Raw genomic sequence first — 20,003 nt, forward strand, 5'->3', positions numbered from 1 at the left:
GTCCTTGTTCCACAGCTCCACGTGATCTTTAGTAGGCCATTGCCACAATGTTGTTTAGATGTAAGAATCAAAGCTCAGATTGATTCTGGAACTCAATCAACAGGCAATATGGAAGACAGGAGAGGTGTTTTTACACTTGCCCAGAGAAAAGAGACCCCAGCCAGCGAATGCTGCAGTCTGAGGAAGAACACCTAATGCTCACACAGCGACAGACCAGCCAAGAGTGCAAGCAGGTGTGAAAAACTGAGCTCTGGCTCACCTAAGCCAACTACAAATTATTATTAGGAAAAAAAAAAAAATCACTCCAGTCTGTGGGAGCTCAATGTCCAAATAAACCTCTGAACCATGCCGAACTCTAAAAAAACAAAAAAGTAGGGAGGTTTGCCTAGAATTATAATTTTTCTCTTCAAGTTTACCAGCTTTGTGTACTTCCAGTCCCAAATACATTTTCATCTGAGATCTTTTCACATTGCAAATGGAATTCTTCCAGATGCTTAGGAAATAGAGACCCAAACAGAAAAATTTTGATGGGTATGTGGATAGCCTGACAGCATATAGCTCAGAAAAAAACAACTGGTCCCACTACAAATTCAGAGAAGCGTTACTCATTTCATGAATAGAAAGTGGAAAAACCCAAACAGCAGCAATAAACACTCCCAAAGAAACACTCCCAAAGATGGGGGGAAAAAAACAGCATTCAAGAGCCAAAATAATACAGAGGAGGAAGCAATCCCCATTCCAGATCATCCCTTCTGGAACATCAGCCACGTAGAGCTCCTGCTGTAGCACCACCACCACGTTATCTGGGCTGCACCTTCCACAAATCACCTGGTCATTAAATAAATCCAGAGAACTCCTGAGTACCACTGATGCTGGAATTCCTGACAAACATTAGACATGTTGTTTCACTGAGTAAGATACATTTTGGAATAAATCCCACCACATTTTCCCTAGAATAGGTAATCAGCAGGTTCAACAGAGCTGGACACCAAAAGATATAGCCTAGGACTGAGGAAAGAAGTTCACTTAATGATGTTTAAAAGACTGGCAACAAGAACACACAAAGCATGGCAGTCAGTAAAGTCATCCTTATTCCCTAGCTTGTGATCACCTTTCCACAGCCGAATGGGTCCTGCAATACTCATGGGACCCAAAATTTTATCATTAAGTCAAGCATACATAACTCTGCATTTTAAGACTTCTTTCCTGAGCACATGTGTACACAAAGAACAATCACATTTTAATTAAAATACAAAAGAAAGAAAAAATTGAGAAGCTACATAGACTGTGCAAGTAAAGAACATTTTCACAGAGCATGGAAAGCAAAAAGTGCTATGTGAGAGATATTGCATCTATATGTACACCTATAGCTGTGGATTCTGAGACAGAACGGGCTTGCTATGCTATGTTTAAGAAAGATATAATGAGCATCAAGTCATTTTACACTGCATTACAGAAGAAAACAGGTTACAGTTTTCGGCAAATCTTTGATATTTGGTTTTCCATCCTGGTGAGTAGGTGTTAACTGATATCATTAGGAACACTTTAATCCAGAGGGAGATACAAGAAAAAACCTTAAAGATTAATTTGATTGAAGCACTACATTTAATCCACTATGCTGTGTCCAACACTGATAACAAAATGACGCTCAAAAATAATTCTTCTACTTTAAGTAGAAGAGATAATGAGTCACTAAAAAAAAAATTCAGTCTCTACATTGTGGCCATATACCAGCTGCTGGGCTATTCTCAAGTCTCAGACACAAAACTTTGACATCCTGATTTCTAGCCATCTCAAAATGATCAGAATCCACCCTTAGCATCTTCCAAAGAGAGAATACCAGTGAAGATGCACACTTTAAAAGTGGATATCTCCTTATTCCCAGCATACAGACAGCAGGATATATTTACATTATCAAACTACTTCAACTACTTTTCAGTTTAATTAATAAAATAGAAATGGAATATGTATTTCAGGGCATTTAAACTCAAGCAGTCTCTAAAATCTGGTCTCCAAGCTTGAAAAAAAAAAAAGAATCAGTAGCACATGACACCTAAATTACTGACACTTACTTAAAACAACTGAGCAACATTTTCCTATCTGGTGCTTTGCACAGCATTAGACAAGTATTCCTAAGGTGATGAGTCAATTCATCCTGACCGGCTACTTTCCAAGAGTATCCACTGGTGCCATTATTACACCTGTAACAACTTTCAACAGCTACACAGAATTAAGATTTTTTTTTTTTTTTTTTTTAAAGAAGAGGAAGAATTGCTTTTGATTTTAACCAAAACAATTATGAAAGCTTACACATACATTTTGGTAGTGATTATTACTAATAAACTGCATAAAGATTAAATATCAGTACTTCCAAAACTGACACCATAGTAATACAGCTGCTTGATTCATCAAGCAGGGACCAAATACACATAGCATACTCTCAAGGCTATTAAGCTTTACACGGGTATTGGTATTAGGTAGCACAATAGTCTGATTTAAACACTTTTTCCCCAGATGATGCCCCTCTGACTGTGTTCATTAGCAAAACCACTTGTAACATACAATGGGAAGTTTGGAACGAGAACAATAATATTAGCCTTCTATAAGCACTCAGAGCTGTAATTTGTCAGTAGTTCACTGTATTTTGGAGCAGATCAAGATTTCTGTAAATTTGCATGGCTGCACACATAAGCAGTAGTTCTCCAAGGAAAAAAAAATTAAGACAGTTCGCTCTTTTTGTCAGTCCTTAACAATAAAATGAACACATCAGGCCAAAACAGTTTCTTAGAAGTAGGTCAAACACACCCATTCACGATCACTTCTGCATTGGTTTCCCAGTAAATGAAACTACCCACACAGATATACGTAATGTGTATCCTGAAGACAGTGAGGCAGAGGAAGAAAACCAAATACATTAATGAGGTAGCTTAGACTGAATAACTGCAGTTAAAAGTTTTATTGAACAAAAGAAGGTAAAATGTGGTAGTCCAAGTTCACTGAGCAAAAGCAGCTCTCTCGCTGAAGCTGCACTTTGTGCTAAATAACCTTATTAACTGAGACTATACAGAGGACACAATATGCAAGTTATCTCAACAGCAAAGGAGAAAAGGTAGATTAAATTTGATCTGATGGAACGATTTGGTCAAATTCAGTGGCTTAAGGTAATGTTTCTAGCCCTTATCTACCTATATTCAGTACAGGCATATAACAGAATATACAACCGCACTGAATTCCCATTTGTTAATAGTGTGTGCTCCCATGCAAGCGGAAGCCAATTCCTGAAAAAACCCAAATTAAAAACCCCAAATATTTTAAATCTTGTTTGAAGCATCATCAACTGACTCAGGAAAAACACTTGATATATGTTATAAAAAACTCCCGGCCTCTGCAAGGTCCGCTTCCTTTATAGTGCTAATATTTTAAAATTATTTTATTTCTCCCCTCTGACTAAGAAACTTCATATGCTCTGAAAGCACCCACAAAGTCAGGTGGGTAAACAGATATGTCAAAAATACTCTGCAAAGAGAGGGAGGTAGCTCAGGCCCCTTGGCAACCTTCTGTCATAGTTCACATTGAAGTGGTCTACCTCCCCTTGTAATCGGCAGTCAAAATTGAAAGGAAAAAGGATTTCACCTATGAAATTTAGTGAAAAAATGTGTTCAAGTCTTCAAATTTGACTCATTGGGCTTCCAAATGTAAGCTATAAGGTACCTCACACCCAATACACAACATTAATAACGTACCTAGTTCATACATTTTATAGACAATATCTTCTCATTTGTTAAACATTTGGCTCGGGTGAGTACATCTTTTTTTGTTAACCACTTGACAAACATTCTAGGCCAAACAAACAGCACAAATAACGTCAAAGTCTCTTTTTTTTCCAGTAATTGTATGAAATGCTGTAGGCTAAGCCTAACAGAAACTACTGAAGAAAAATAATAGACTCCATGATGCAGTGCAAAGGTGTTACTACAACATGATAAGTCAAGGGATGTTTCTAAGGTGCTGAAAGAGGAGATTCTCTGGATGGTGACCCTGTATTGTCCTCTGGTGGGAAAACAGTAAGAGTGCAGGCTCGAATGCCACCAAGTGATTCTGGAAGGTCAAATACTTTATGCCACTCATCTTTTTCTGGATCATATTTCTGAACTATTTCCACCATACACCGATTATTCCAAGAATATCCTCCAACAACATAGATTTTATTTTCAAAGACAGCAACCCCAACATCACTTTGCCCACGTAACATGGCAGCAATTGGAGTCCACTGGTCTAGAGTTGGTGAGTAATATTCACAGCTTAGAACATCATCATAATCACTCGTGCCTCTAAAGTGGTTTCCACCAATAACATATAGCTTGTCTCCTACAGTACACATGCAATGCAGACCTCTGACTGTCGTCATCGGAGCTTTCTGAGTCCATTTGTCTGTGTCAGGGTCAAAACACATAAGTTCCTTTTGGAAAGTATCATGGGTAATTCCCCCTAAAGAAACAAAACACACGTTAGAGCATTGCTCACCCTAATAAGCAATAAATAGCAGAAACATATTTTCATGAATGAACTCAACTTTCCTTAAAGCTTTTTCACATTAGCTTAGATTACTATCACATCTGTGCTCCATTTCAAATGACATTTTCAATGTACCTTGTTCCTTTAAATGTGAACATGGAAAGAAGCTATGTCTCACAGTACTTCATTATATAAGATGACACTGGCAGATTAAAAGAACAAAAAAGTGTTACCTATGCTTCATTTTGCCAAAATTATTTGCTTACATTTGTTCAGTTTGCTAGGTTTGTTTCTCACCATGAAGAAAACAGGAATCCGCTTCCCTTTCAAATTTTGATACTGTGCTATTGTGATTTAAGTGGTTCTATCACATAGCAGAATTTTCTTCAGAAAATTTTTTCATCAACTTGAACTGAAGAAAGAGAGGACACAGATTTCAAATATTCTTCTGTTAACAGATGCCTATGGTTCTCTCTATATTTACCTTTTCCATGGTTCCCTGCAAAAGCAGTTGGAGAGGCTTCAGGGGAAATCACAGGACGATTTCCCATCAGTGGATGAAATGTCCCACCTTTCTGCAAGGTCACTAGGCAGGCCAGAAAGCAGTCACACCAATTTCAGACACTATATGCTTATTAGCTATGGTTTAAGACCATAATGCAACTACATTTGAGGTGCTAAAAAATATGCAGAGAACACACTGCTACAGAACAACCTCCTGCTGGGCTAACCATTCAACACTGAATTACCACGCTTGGATTATTAGCAGACAGAGATGGCATGGTGTCTGCAGGAGTTACGCAAGAAAGTACTTAATTCTTCTGTTGGACAGTAAGAATTAAATACAGAAAAAAATAGAGGGACTGTCCAACCCTGACGCAATGACAGTCATAGTGGCGGCAGTGCTCGGGAGACTGTCAGAGACAGGAGGCTTTAATGACAAAGGAACCAATCTTAACTTTTTCAACCCCAGAAGTGTCTAAACCCATAAGGATATCTAAGAGGATAGGAGGAAGAAAAGAAAAATCTGTGGAAAATACACAGCATCTATATGAAAAAACACAGCAGGGAGCATATGCATGTGCCACCTGCAGTAAAACAAAGCAAACGGACAGAAAAGCACAAACAGCAGCACAATGATTAGAAGCTAGCTTCATAGACTTGCTCATAGAAAAATAAGAAGCTGTACCTTGCGGTAAATTTTAAAATAAATCTCTCCTAGTCTACTGGCACAAGGCTCCCTGACTGAAAATGCCCCAAGGATCTATCTGCTCCAGTGCATCTCCTCACCAGTTCTTCACAGCTAAACCACCTTGTCCCCACCTTCCACCTTGAATTTCAGATTAGTTCTTGGAGGATATACCTTAACATCGCAGCAGAAGAACATTAATACGTCTCTCTGTAGAGACCACTGACAGACAGATTGAATCTTCTTTAAAAACTGAGCAGATACTGGATTTTCAAAAAACCTATTGCCCCCAGTTTGGAAAAAAAATGGAATGAAACTATAACCTTGGTGCCATATCTGACTGAGCATATTACAAACTAAATACCAGTAAAAGTACAGACATCATTCACATATTGTGATTAAGATGAAAACTTATCCCCTTCCATCAGGTCAACGAAGGCATGTTCTTCTTTAAAGTATTAAAATTTCCAGTGCTTTCCAAAATGGACCAAAGAGGGATGTGCTTAATGGTTATTGCTACATAAACCTATATATGTGCTGCTGCCACAAAAAAATTTATTCTGATAGTTAAAGTGAATAACTGCTTTGGAGTTCAGAGCTGTTGTTTACTGTGTAAATGCATAATATTATCTCAAATAATTTTCTCAGACTCTGCAGTATATATGCTATTTGACTGGCTTCATATGAATTTGCATCACTGCTTATACCATGGCAAACCTATTGTAACCAGAAAGTAATTTTTATTGTCTCCCACTGAAACAGAAAAAGTTAGATAAGTAATTGTTTCATAGAGATGATATGATCATATGAATTACTTACCTGAAATATACATTAATCCCCCATACACGGTTCCAGCATGACCATAGTGGGGTTCATTCATTTTTGCGACATAGCTCCATTCATTCATCCTGGGATTGTAACATTCCACAGTGGCTGTTTAAAACAAATGAGAGTACACCAATGTTGAAGCTAGCATGGCAGTTTGGTTCTGAGTGCAGTCGCAGTGGCACTAATATATTCATACACAGAGAAAGTATCAATGAGAAACATTGTTCATCTGAGAAAGTGTCAAGGGAATTATTGAGCATTATGTCAAGAGACAATACAGAAAAACCTCAAGCTTCGTCCCAGAGGAACAAAAAGGAAGAAAAAAAACCGTCTTGCATTCTTCCCTTCCACTTGTCTCATTCCCACTCCTACAACCTGCCCCAGCTCAGGAACCCTGCCAGAGCTACAGCTATGGGACATCAGAGGAAATGGCAACGAAGATGGGTGAATTCAGCTTTTCCGTCCTTTGCTCTTGTACAGCTCCCTTCAGTGTCTGCTGCAGAGAGACAGGGAATCAACTTAGAACTATCTCAAAGACCAATACATCTGGCAGCCAGAACAGCCCCATGTCTTCAGCAATGTCCCACCCATGCAGAAATTCAGGCTAGATTTTCTTCTTTGTATTTTGCATTGAAATGGTCCTATGCCCTCAAAAGGGGGCAACAACTGTTGACTGATGTCCTACTGTCTTGCAATGGCTTATGAAGTACTCACAACAGCAACATACAGCACAGCATATGCAAGTCACTAATTCAAACAGTTTACAAAAGCCAAGCTTTAAAAAAATACAAGATGAAACATCACTGAATCTCAAACGGAGAGAAGGAGTGCCTGTGTCGATACACAGCTCCATTTGTGCAACTTTCTTTGTGAATTTGAACGTTAAAATGATCAAAGGTTTTATCAAATCAGAAATCTCAGAGGTTAGTACTAAGTTACAAAGAGACTCAGAGGAAACATCATTGAATCTCAAATGGAGAGGAGTGCCTGTGTCGATACACAGCTCCATTTGTGCAACTTTCTTTGTGAATTTGAACGTTAAAATGATCAAAGGTTTTATCAAATCAGAAATCTCAGAGGTTAGTACTAAGTTACAAAGAGACTCAGAGCCCAGGTGTCCTTGCAGAAAAAATTTCTGAGAAGGAATCCTCTCTTTTAAGCGGGATGAAAGAGATGTGGGGTTGTAGGAAAAGAGCTAGGCAATAAGCAGAGAGAAGAATAGAAACAGAAACCAGATTTAAGAATGGGTCTGAGAAAGCTGTAGGGATTGGCAGCTTGAATAGCACAATATGACCAGAGGGGCAAGAGATGCCGAAAAACCCTGTAATATAGTGACCTTACAATGCACAAAGCACTTATCAATAATTGAGTTATCTTAAAGACAAATTAAATCTTATTTTAAATAATTAAAATTAAGAATCAGATTCTAATGCTTGTTATACAATGCTTAATCTCTGAAGAGCGATGTTTATGAACTATGCGTACAAAATTGAATGTGTCTTTGAAAGTGGCATTTTAGTCGTTCTAGAACAAGCTTTTTAATTCAATCAAGGACAGAAAATCTGAGCCAGCTCTATGGAATCAGTGATGGTGACTTACAGTCCAGGATTACACATCAACTCAAAGAGACAAAAAAAACCTAGAAGCTTAGAAACTTGCCATTTTAAAGGCAGAAACCAGTTATTGTCAGTATAAGACAGCAGAATTAGCAGTACTGGCAAGGCCAGTAAAGCGAACCAGTAACACTCATATAGTGACTATAAGGCACCTCCAGATCTGTCTTTTAGAAAAAACCCTTTCACTCAGAGCATTTTGGAAGAGTAAGGCAAAGCTATGGTCTCAGGCCACCACCAAAAAATCCCTAGTGATGGAAAAATTCAGAATAGAGCACATTACAGTGACCCTCTGTATTATCTTCTACCTGCTGTACAACACACGACCTCCTTATTTTTATAAAACAGGATATTTTGTGATTCCATGCAATTAGTATTTCAAGTAGGCACAATTAAAATAGAAGCTTCCATTTCCAATGTCAAGACTAACGTTTGACAACCAATACAACATCATCTAAAGTTAAAAATAAAAAAGAAACCAATCTATATTGCACGTAAGAATTGCTAAATTGTCACAGCACACTGGATTTTCTTCAGCAGAAAAGTGCTGGTCCAGAACATGAAGTTCATGATACAAGGCAAAACACATTAAATACCTGTTTCTTTATTAATTTCATATTGTTGAGACTGTTTATAAAAAGTAACGAAACCCTGCAAGGCTTCTGTTTTGCACATGGACTCCCAGTTACACCAGCCATCTCAGAGCTTTGTAAGATGGACGATAAAAAACTGACGCAAAGTAACTGAAGTCAAGTGTAACCTATACACTACTGTTGACATGCCAAATTTGTGATTTTAAAAAACCTGCCCAATACGGGCAAGTTCCCAAGTTTAAGAGATCAGTCCTTCATTAAACACTTTTCCTACAATTTAGCCTTCTTGTTACCGCATTTCCTACCTCGGCCATTTGAAATGAGCCTCGAGCTGCTTTTCACATCACACACCTGCACAGGTAGATGAAAGTCTGCATAAGGCAAGGTATGAAAGGGCAGTCAAACATTCTTCTATACGAATGAACATTTTTCAAGTCTTGATTATTTTTTAATTTTTTTTTAATAAATCTCTTCTTAAAAATTTTTGTATTTTTCCCTTTTGATATCCTGCAGACTTCGTATATCCATCAAGGACTTCCACAGCCATAAAGCTGTGTAATGCTGGAGACAGCCTCTTGCCCAAATAAAGGTATAGGCACAGAGAACGGATTCCACAAATTACACCTAAAATTAAATCCATGAGCTGTATTTCTGTGTACTCCCATCCTGACACCGCATGCAGTGCACTATTCGCCCAATCCCCAAATAAACCCATGCTTTCTTGTATAAATATATTCATCCATTCCAATATTCTTTTCTAAAAAGGAAAGCGCCTTTCTACTCCGCTCTACTTAGCAATCAGAAGAACACAAAGATGTGCAGAAATTTCAAGAACAAAGAAAACCAGATTTGACACGCAAGTAATTATAGCTGTCCCAGTTCTCCCCTGCCAGCAGACCCTTCCGACCTGCTGTTCACTGCTATGCTGCCCCAAAATCATCATTCTACTTGCTTTCACAAAAACAAAGGCATCCTCTTTCCCACAGTGCTTCCACTCTGTGCTGAGGTGAGGAACTTAGATTTCTAATACACTACAAGGACAGGAAGAGCAGAATACGTACAAAGCAATTGCAAAGCCATCAGCAACCAGATAAGATGGCATTCAACACCGGACAACTGTTCATCCCACTCTGCACTACAGATGGCATTTAGGAGAGAAACCACAGCCAAAAGATCACTTTAGAAAGAGAAGATAAAACATGCAGAAATTGGTACAAATTACTGCCATCACTATCACCACATTGTAAAGACATTAGTTATGCGAGAAACGATGAGGTTAAGCCCAAGATTCCTCACTTTCTGATGTGGCTTCAAAATTCTCCCAAACATTACACCAGTACAGCTAAAGTACCATTTGACAGTATTTCAGACAAACCACCCCAACTCACATCTCAAATCTACTGTGCTCTAAAACAAAGCTAATCACTTCCCAGCTGGAAAAACCCCACAGTTCTGTTTGGTTGTTCCATGTAGTTGTTTCCCTGTTACCTTGCAAGGTCATTCAGTTCCTCTCTTTTAACAAGACCTCCCTCTGCACTGACAAGGAAAAAATATTTAAAATTCCAGCTATTAAAGATGCTTGTCAATTTAAGAGGCATCAGGATGTTCTGTATATCATCTCCAGACAGAGCACAGTTCACAAAACACTCAAAAAAACTGCTACTTTACTGAACATAAGTATACATCTTATATAGCATGAGACTAACGGACTCATCCTCCCAACAGCATGAACGATTCAAATCAGGCTTTATGTTTAACAGTGGAACTTCTGATCTGTTCATTACCATAATCCAGGGAAGGCAGGCCTCATTTTAACAGAATTAAGCAATCTCAAAAAGACACAAAGCTTTGGCAGTCCCAAGGGATGCTCAGTCTGCACTGATTTTATAGTGCCATCTGTGATGCTATTTGAGGAGTATACAGATATTTACCACTTCTCTGTCAGTAGCTTCTATTGTGTCTTGAGGTTTATTACAGCAGTACTAAAAAACTGCGTGATGTCCCAAAACCCAGGATCTTCATTTTGTTATATTATTTCTATAATACAGTTTGCTTTTGCAGAACTCAAAGCTGACTTGGTTACATTAGACAGAGCTCTGAGTAATTTTGTACCTACCACACAAGGAGCCACTTCAGAGTAAGCTCCTATGCCAGAGATCCTCCAGTTCACACTTTGGTTTGATACTCACAGTGCTACACAGACAGCAAACACCCCAGCTGGGTAACGATGCATACTTTTCTTCCTAACAAACAACATTTAAAATGTATATAATATATAGACTCACAACAGAAGTTTTACATAAAGGAGTTGTTTGAATCGAGGGTTAAGCATCATAGAGGGCACCCCTAAAATAAATGCCTTCCTACAGCACGGGGGTCAGAAGAACACAGCTGCCCTACCCTGGACTAGAAGTCTTCTGTCTTTACTGCAGCACGACAATGAAGGTATCAATGAATCTGTGGTTCAGTCACAACCCACCATCCCCTAAAGTCGTTTGGAAAAGTCCATATATAAAAATCTCAAACTCCACTCAAGCTTATCAAGAGCAGAGCCTGAAGTATCTGGAAAACACCTAACCGCACAAGTTTTCTAATACTTGAAGGCACAGCTTCTGCCACCATCATCAAGCAGCACAACTGAACTGTTTCAAAAAGAGCTGCAAGTCTACTTGTCTGAAAAGCAGTGTGCAGGGCTCTGCACAACAGCACAGCTGGAAACTGCTGATGGGCTCTGCTTCATGAGTATGTCTGTGAACCACACCTGGTTTTCCCTTTGTCTCCTTTTCCAAAAATGTCTTGTCCTGTCTTTTGCACACCTGCCTTCTCCAGGCTGGTCTCCTCCTCACGCTGGAGTGCTGTTCCCCCTGCCTTCTGGGAACACCTTTGGTGGATGCCTGCTTTGACATTTAAAAAGAACCAACCAGAACTATGTACAATCCTTCTAGGAGTGGTGCATACTTCTGCACGGTCCTAAATTGTCCTGGGTCTGGAAAATCTGAATTATAATTTCATAATTCAGTATGTTTCAAACATTCATTTACCGCATTCAGATGGATGTACCACATACTCCTCCTTACCAATGAACCAAACCTTTCTCAGTGGCACGGACTGTTAAAGCAGCAGCTGTTTATTACTGCTAAAGCACATACCACCGAGGTAGAAAGTGTATTTACAAAGTTCTCAGAAGATTAAACATTTGAAAACTGTTTCGGGAAGGCTCAAAGAAGTACAGTTTTTACTCCAGTGAATGTCCAGAGAAAAAATAAAGAAATTCATTTTAGTAACTTCAATCCTTCGGCCCTTTTCCGCTAAAGCTGATCTTCCGGAAAGCTGAATTCAGGTTTTGGGAATTTTTCCTCCCTAACAACAGGTTGAAATTAGTTTGAACCCAAGGGCAACTTCTTTAATACCTGTCCAACACACATTTGACCTTCTGTTCTACAAAGAGAGTTTTTCTCATCTGAAGAGAATGGGAAGTCTAAGCTGGATCTCATCTTTCGGCTGTCAAGGTTTATGAAAGAAACATGAAAATGAAAAGTGACTTGCCTCACAATTAACAAGAAAAGAAACTGAAGCCCCAAATCAAAGCATCAGACTGCTACAATATTTATCATTTATAAAGTGCTCTTCCCACAGAATGATCCAATGACATTTTTCAGGTCGGTGTGGAATCGTTGCAGCATTTTAATGATATCTTTACAGTATCATTTTAGACAGGTGACAGACTTTGTATTTTAATTAAAGCTGCAGAAGGCCTGAGGTCAGCAGAACGATACTGTATGATCTAATTTAAGAAAAACACCGCACTTAAAGCTGGCTGTACACACGGGTTGCACTGGCTTACTAATAGCATTACTTCATATTGATTTTGTTAGACTTTCAACTTCTTCACAACGTTCTTGTAACCCTACTTTGTATGGATGGCGCAGTACACAAGGACAGCACTCTGATTAATTCGTACCATTAGAAAATAGGTCAATGAAGATCAGTTTTTATGATACTCAAGATGAAGATCAATACACTTTAGTTTGTACATTTGGTCTTTTGCAGGGTATTAAGCTTACTTTTCAAATGTATTTTCAGGTAGATAAAGTGGCACGTAAGAAAAAACTGAAAATCTCAGAATCTGCATTAGAAAATGGCTATCTGGGGAAAACAAGCTGTTGTGAAACACTTTCCCACATTTTTTGGAAAAAGGAGGCATTTTAAAATGTCTCATTTCATCAAAAATTAGAATGGATTTTGAACTTCTAGCAAAACCAGACCAGTTTTGTATAGTGGAAGAAATATACTATGTTTCCTGAGAAAGTGTGCAATATGATCATGAAAAAGTGTATATTTGAATGACTGAGATGCATTAACTGAAATAAAAGTCACAGACTGCAACACAAATTAAGTTTCTTATTGTTTCAATTAAACATGTTCCTCACTGCACTTAAAGATATCAGTGCATTTCTAAAAAGCAAATCTTAACTGCGAGAGGTACTGCCACAAAGACTTGACAAGGCATGATTAAGTATTGGGCTGAAAGCAGCAAACAAAATAACGTAAAGTTACATATGGCTCAGATATATTACGATGCTAAAATTCCAAGCACTATCATTGTAACATCTAAATTTTAAAGCACAGACAAATGTACAACTGATCTGTGAGTGAAACAAACCACTCGGTCATTAGCCCACTTAAAAAAAACAAACAACAAACAAAACAAATCACCACACTAACATTTCAAAATTACTATTCCAGACAATTAGCGTCTTTTAAAAGGCAACCTCCATTCAACAGTGAGTTTCAGTTAAAAAGTCCTGTATCCCTTAAGAGTGAAAAGAGTGGATTTGGTCTCTCAGCTTAAATAATGATTTTTTTATACAGTCGTGTGTATGTATGGACACACACAGTTACTTCATGTTTGATGATAAAAGTGAAGACACTGGATATTATGTGTCAGTACACAAGATGCATGTATTTGGAAATTTTTTGGTGGAAGCCTTTAAAATCAACAACTAATAGCATCCTGAGAAATTTCCTTATGCATTTGCAGTGTTTCCAGAAAGAAGCTGCACATCAACAACTTCAACTTGTTTCCTCTCCACCCATTAACAGGGCAGCAAAGTATTTCAAGGCACAAAAAGCAAGGCAAGAAGCCATGCTTCAGGACGACCACTCACCTAGCTCACCCGCTGCATTTCGACCACCGACTGCGTACAAATGTCCTTTGAGGGCACTTAGGTGGAAGAAGGTGCGCTTCTCATTTAAAGAAGCGACTTGCATCCACTTGTTGTAGCGAGGATCAAACCTGAAGACCGTGTCAACCGCCGTCTTTCCTTTTGTGTCGTAATTGCTCTGGCCCCCAACTACATAAAGAAAGTTTCCAATCACAGCGATGCCGTGCTGGTACCTTGGTGCATCCATGGGAGCTAAGGATTTCCATTCGTGGGCCTTTTCATCATACATCCGTAACTCTTTGCTGACAACCAGCTGCTGCCTCAGCACTCCCCCCAACGTCACCAAGTGAGTGCTGTCTGACCGAATGGCAGTTCTCTCCGACTGCATAACCGGCTGCATGTACGGCATCATTTGGTAATTGCTGGCTTCCAAAAGCAAGTTTACACAGGTATTGTCAGTTCTCATGAAGTCCACTGTTTGAACATAGTTAATAAGATCCTGGGGCGTCATCAGTGGAAACCTGATGTTCTTCATCAGCTTAGCAGCGTACTCCATCCGAGGCTCCTCATACCGCAGCCAGCGACAAGCCGCCTTGAAGAGTTCAAGTTCAGTGCAGTGCTTAAGGCTATTACTTGAAAGCACAAAGGCAAGACGTTCAAAGGGGAGTTTCACAAATTCACCTGTACTTAGTAATGCGGGGAAGTTCTTCAAGATGAAATTATTAACATATTTATCCACTTCCGTGAGATTGTATGTGTTGGCAATTCGCCCAACCTCAACACAGTTTTCCAACGAAACCTATTAAACAAACAGAAAGAGGAATCAGAACACCTTCTTAATTTGGTGTCTAAATGATAATGCAGAATTTAATGAATGCTACAGAATCACCAATATTTCATCATTCCACAATGCTGAAGGTGATTTACACATGAGCAAATAAATATTCAATGTCATGTATATATTCATGACTGCAAGGTGAGACCCAGTGTATTCCTTATTTTGAGGAAAGAAATGAGACAAGTAAACAAGCAGATGGCATATATTAATTATGTCAAATGCATTATACAATGATGATATATAGCAATTGTACAGCACTTCATCTTTGAAAACCTCTTTGTAAGACATGGAAAATACAGTTAAGGGAGAGGTGATCAGCCCAAGGTTACAGAGAATGATGCAAACGTAGGTCTCACCATTAGACATTTTCTAACATTATTAAAATCATATTGTCATAATGCAACCAAAGAGAATGGTATCATAACGCAGGCAAAGAGAATGGCACAGCTACCTCTCGAATGCCACATATTGCAAGCAAAGAGAACGGCACAGCTACCTCTCGAATGCCACATATTTCAAACAATTTATTTACAGTGTTCAATCTGATGAATACATTCCTTAGAAACTAAGAAAATTGGATCTTTAGTAAATTAAGGTGGTACTCTTAGGGAATATATTCAAAATTAAATACATGCCATTGTAAAAATAAGACAAAGGCAGTGATTTTTTTTCAAAGGTATGTAAATTTTTTAAAAAGAATGAACCTGGGAGGACTTCCCCTAGAAATAACCAGCACATGGAATGCTTTAGTACTATGGACCATACCCTAATTTAATTCAACACTGGAGCGACCATACCTTGGTAATCACATCTTTCACAGTGTTGCTGCATCTACCTTTCTTACATCTTTGGCTCCTAAATTTCTGAGGTCCCTCAGGGTCCAAGGCAGAGCGAGGAAGTAAGATGGGAGGGTCAAGACATAACTTAAAGCGGGTCTCCAGTGAACCCAGCCAACTCATGTCAGCAAGCTCTGTGGTACATACGCAAAGCAAGTCAATTTTAAAATGCTTCTTGCCGAGAGTTGCAGCTTTTTTGCATTCAATCTTTATTCTAACCCAAGCTTCATTTACACATGCTTTCTAGTCTCTGTGCATGTCAGTCCTACTCAATGCTGACAATTTCCACAACTTTGTGATTCTCATTATATTTGTAATGCCAAAAGAATTTAAGCTTCTGAATCTCATGGTTATTTTTAAAAAGATTATAAAGATTGAGGACTATGACCTGATTGAAGCCTAAAAATTCAAAAACCTTCAAATGACCTTCTGGTCATGGCAGAGATTACAAGATTTTAATACTATATAACTCAATCTGATCATTGCCCTTTAATACTAGACAATTCAAAAGTCTAATGAATACAGGAGTAGGAGATCTTTTTAATTCACTAGAAACTTGATCTAACTTGCCCTAGAGTTAAGATCTGCAGTCATCCAAAGTCTTCATTCACATATCCTGAAACACCTTCTTACAGTCAAATATTCCAAATCTTATTCTTCATCTCCAGGAACACTAACCCTTTAATCAGGTCATATCTAGAAGATGAACGTGTGGCAGACTGTCAGGAGATCTATTATAAAATATCTCTGCAATATATACATGGACATTATTTTTGTATTAGAAGACAGACTACATTGTTTATATCAAATATAGTCACATCAACTAGCAATGACCTATAAAACATTCTCTCACGCTTAAGAAACATTTTTTTCTTCTTTTGACTGTTTTTGAGAGTCAGTATCAAACTAATTCCTGTACATTTCCTTTATGATTTTTAAGTTACACAATTAATTGCATAATGACAGTAACAGCATACCTTAAATGAAGTAAATCAAACAGGACATTTTTACTTCTAAAATTTCTTTCAAGCTGTATAATAAAAATAAAGCAACAGGAAAAAATCACCCCTTATATGTCCTGGTTTCAGGGGAGGGTGAGCAAATGGCTATGTGGTATTCGCTGCCGGCTGGGTTAAACCAAGACACCCTAACAAACAGCTGACTTACAGTATACCACAAATCTTTTAACTCTCGCTATACAGTCACTGTATTTAAAAACTGCTTTGGAATACACTCACTGGCATCAAACCACAGAGATACCGGACTTTCTCCGTATCTCCAAGGTAAGCAGACAGAAAGATACTATTGCATACAGAAAAGGCATGCTTGAAGTCAAAAGATCGAAGCAAAAAAGGTGCAAATCATGTACCATCGGTAGACGGTATTAAGGTTGCAATGAAGTATTTAGAGCTATTGTAGAATCCACACCAGTTATCAAGTGCCCAGCATGCATCCAGTTGATGTATCATCATAACTATGTTACACTATAAATCTATGTAACTGAATATAATCCTGGAATGCTTACATTTGAGAAATTTATTGAAACATTACACACAGTTAATGACTGATGAACATGACATCAAGAGTTTCCAGTCATCCCCTAATTCTTGGAAAACTTATCTTCTTCTGCCTTAATTAATTCAATGGAATTATACTGCACTCAGAGTTGTTTTTTTTTTTTTTTTCATAATATGATTGCAAATACTTCCCATTATGCTTATGAAATTGTGCCCTTTGTTTGGCTTACTAACAAATTCCACCACTCATCTCAAATCAGGGTACTATATTAAATATTTTCTTGCAGGTGACTCTCCTTGGCAAAAGTACCATTACCAATTTTACCATGCTCTAAAATAGCAATCAAATTACCAGGCTAAATTACATTGCAAAGATTTCAGTCATAAAAATATATACTCTAGAGATTCTTAAGTCCTGACCCAAAAAATAATCCTTCAACAGAATGAAATGCAATAGTTACTTCTATGTAAATGTTCAAAATTCAACAGTATTCAAGTACAGTAATGCTACTTAAACACTTCAGTAATAAAGTTGATCGAGGGCTGATTTTCAAAAAAACAGATTGACTTATGCTATGGTACATATGAGACGTGTGGAAACAGTTCTCTATGGAAGTCAGTCAATCAGGAACTCATCAACAGAAGGAACGGCTACTTCTAAAAATCCCACTGAAAGGGAGGAATGGCAGTATCAGACAAAAATACAAGACCAGCTGTACAGTGAATCCAGTAACTAGTAGAGATACACAGAAAGAGCTAAATGCCGTAACTGGTCAAACAGCTTAACAACCTCATAAGAAGCCAAGAAATGTAAATAAACCCTATTTTCCTTAGGCTTTGACTAGTGAGCAGAGCTGCTCATTCATGTTACAGTATTCACATTCCTGATTGTAATTGCTCATTACAAAGCAAAAGTAAAAGTTCCAGAAAACACTAAAAACCTTTTCAAAAAATAAAGGTCAAGCACAGCACAGTATTATTAAAGCCTAAAAAACCAAGTGCAAAAGCCAAAATACTTTCTCGAGAAAGCAGTTGACTTAATTATTTGAAATTTTGCAGCAATCACTTCCCAAGCTCTTGTAAAAACATAACTGACTATAAAATACTACGAAATTGGCCACAGAAGAAAATTATTCCAAGCATGAGAACCTTGAGAACAACTCAGGAGAAATAACATGCACAGAAAATCAAGTCCTCAAGCCCAGTACCACAACACATTCAGGCGTTTAACTTTTTTTGTTTCAACAACTGTTAGACACTGAAGCACGTAGCACAGTGTTTCAAAAGGTCTTGGTTTAAAAGAGCTTACATTCCCCTGAAATCCTCAGTTTTTCTGTGGACTGCCATACACACGGGTCCAGAAGTGGGGGAAGAAAAAGAAAAAAACAAAACAAAAACAAAACAAAACAAAAAAAACACCACAGAAATTTGACCAGCTTGGAAAACAGAATCAATCCTACCCCCACATTAGAAATGGTGAATTTCTGGTGGCTGGCAGAGCTGGCCCCAGCATTAGATCTCACGCTTCCACAAAAGTGAGACCATCTTGCTCCATCCTCAGTTACCCAAGTTCTTGTGACAAGATTTCCAAATATTGAGACCTCAGTATTTGATAATTTGCTAATTGTTACAAAAACATAAAGCACAGAATTATAGAAGGAATAAAATTTTCTTATGCAGCTATATAAAAGGTACAGCCAAGACATTAATTTTCACTGTTTTGGAATGTTTCCTTTAATTACAGTGTAACATCCCTTTCCCCATTACACTGATTTTCCCCTGAGTGCTGCAATTTACTTGGATAGGTTTCTCATCTTTCTCCATTTTGTACACTTCTGCTACTTTTGCAAAAACATTATTGCGTGTTCTCTAGCGCTCACTACCCTGAAAACATTTCTATGGAATTTTTATTAATTTTAATTACATTATGGCTAATTCAGATGCGAACCTGGGAGTAGTCCTAGCCTACTGCAACCTACAAATATTTAAAATCAATATTTAAAGTAAGACTGAAAATATCTTAGGAAATATGCCAGGGTTTCTCTAGGAGTCTGTTCAGCTACAGAGCAAAGATTATCAGGGCAATGGGATACTTGACAGGAAGGGTATAAATGCAGGACACAAAAAAAGACATAAAAACACTCCAGAGACAAGTCAGCTATAACATATACCATTCTTTGAAGGTCTTACTACTTTTTACACAAATTAAGGTGCTACCTTAAGCCTATGTCTTTCTCTGTAAATATTTCCAGTACCCTCTTAAGAAGTAACACAGTTATTATGCTTTACATAAACTGACTTCTAGAATCTCTTTAATAATTGACTCCCTAGACAATTCAGTATTTGTCTGGGAATGGTTACATCAGCTCTCAGATAATTTCAGTAGAAATAAGCTCAAGACTCACTCAGAAAACTAATTTCAATTACAGAAATGCTCCTTCAAAAATGGAGCAAAATGAGTATAATGGGGAGTAATCTCCGTCAAGCTAAACTATGGTAATCTATAAAAGCAAAAAAAAAAACAACTCGTTTGCTCACCAACTCTTGTTCCTGTTCCAACAAATTCAAAAGGTCATTCAAAAATTCCGTGTACAAGGATGCTGAGAACATAACTGGGCTAACAGCACAAACTTAGTTTTGTACTTGCTCTACAGCTACACAATGAATGAGATTATATCCCCTTAGACATCAGGATAAATGAAAGCATTTAAGAGAATCAATACAATTAAGATTATTAATAAAGTCTTCCTAATTCTTTCAAAACGCAGTATCAAAAAATGTTTCTTACATGAACCAACACAGGGACTGAGTAAACACCATAAGTGAAGGAACCTTCAGAAAACAAGTGCTTTAAACAATGAAAAAAATTATTCCAAAGAACACCATTTGAGACGAAAAAAGCTCTTTCC

At 37.9% G+C, this 20,003-nt stretch overlaps 1 protein-coding gene across 4 annotated transcripts in view; it reads right to left on the reverse strand.

The window, feature by feature from the left end:
- Nucleotides 1-2,237: 2,237 nt before the first annotated feature.
- The window catches only part of LOC104464194 (kelch-like protein 13), a 75,971-nt gene continuing 58,205 nt past the window's right edge, over nucleotides 2,238-20,003 (reverse strand). For 3 of the 4 annotated variants that reach the window (XM_010077086.1, XM_010076945.1, XM_010076873.1), the window contains exons 5-7: nucleotides 13,907-14,702; nucleotides 6,524-6,637; nucleotides 2,942-4,488 (exon numbers count right to left, since the gene is read on the reverse strand). In XM_010077086.1, the coding sequence (XP_010075388.1) occupies nucleotides 4,001-4,488; nucleotides 6,524-6,637; nucleotides 13,907-14,702 (1,398 nt within the window). In that variant the 3' untranslated portion in view covers nucleotides 2,942-4,000. Of the gene's footprint in view, nucleotides 4,489-6,523; nucleotides 6,638-13,906; nucleotides 14,703-20,003 lie in introns of all 4 variants that reach the window. The other variant, XM_010077014.1, reaches the window with a different exon arrangement.

The sequence above is a fragment of the Pterocles gutturalis genome, unplaced genomic scaffold, assembly GCF_000699245.1.
Source record: "Pterocles gutturalis isolate BGI_N339 unplaced genomic scaffold, ASM69924v1 scaffold2636, whole genome shotgun sequence".
NCBI lineage: Eukaryota > Metazoa > Chordata > Aves > Pterocliformes > Pteroclidae > Pterocles > Pterocles gutturalis.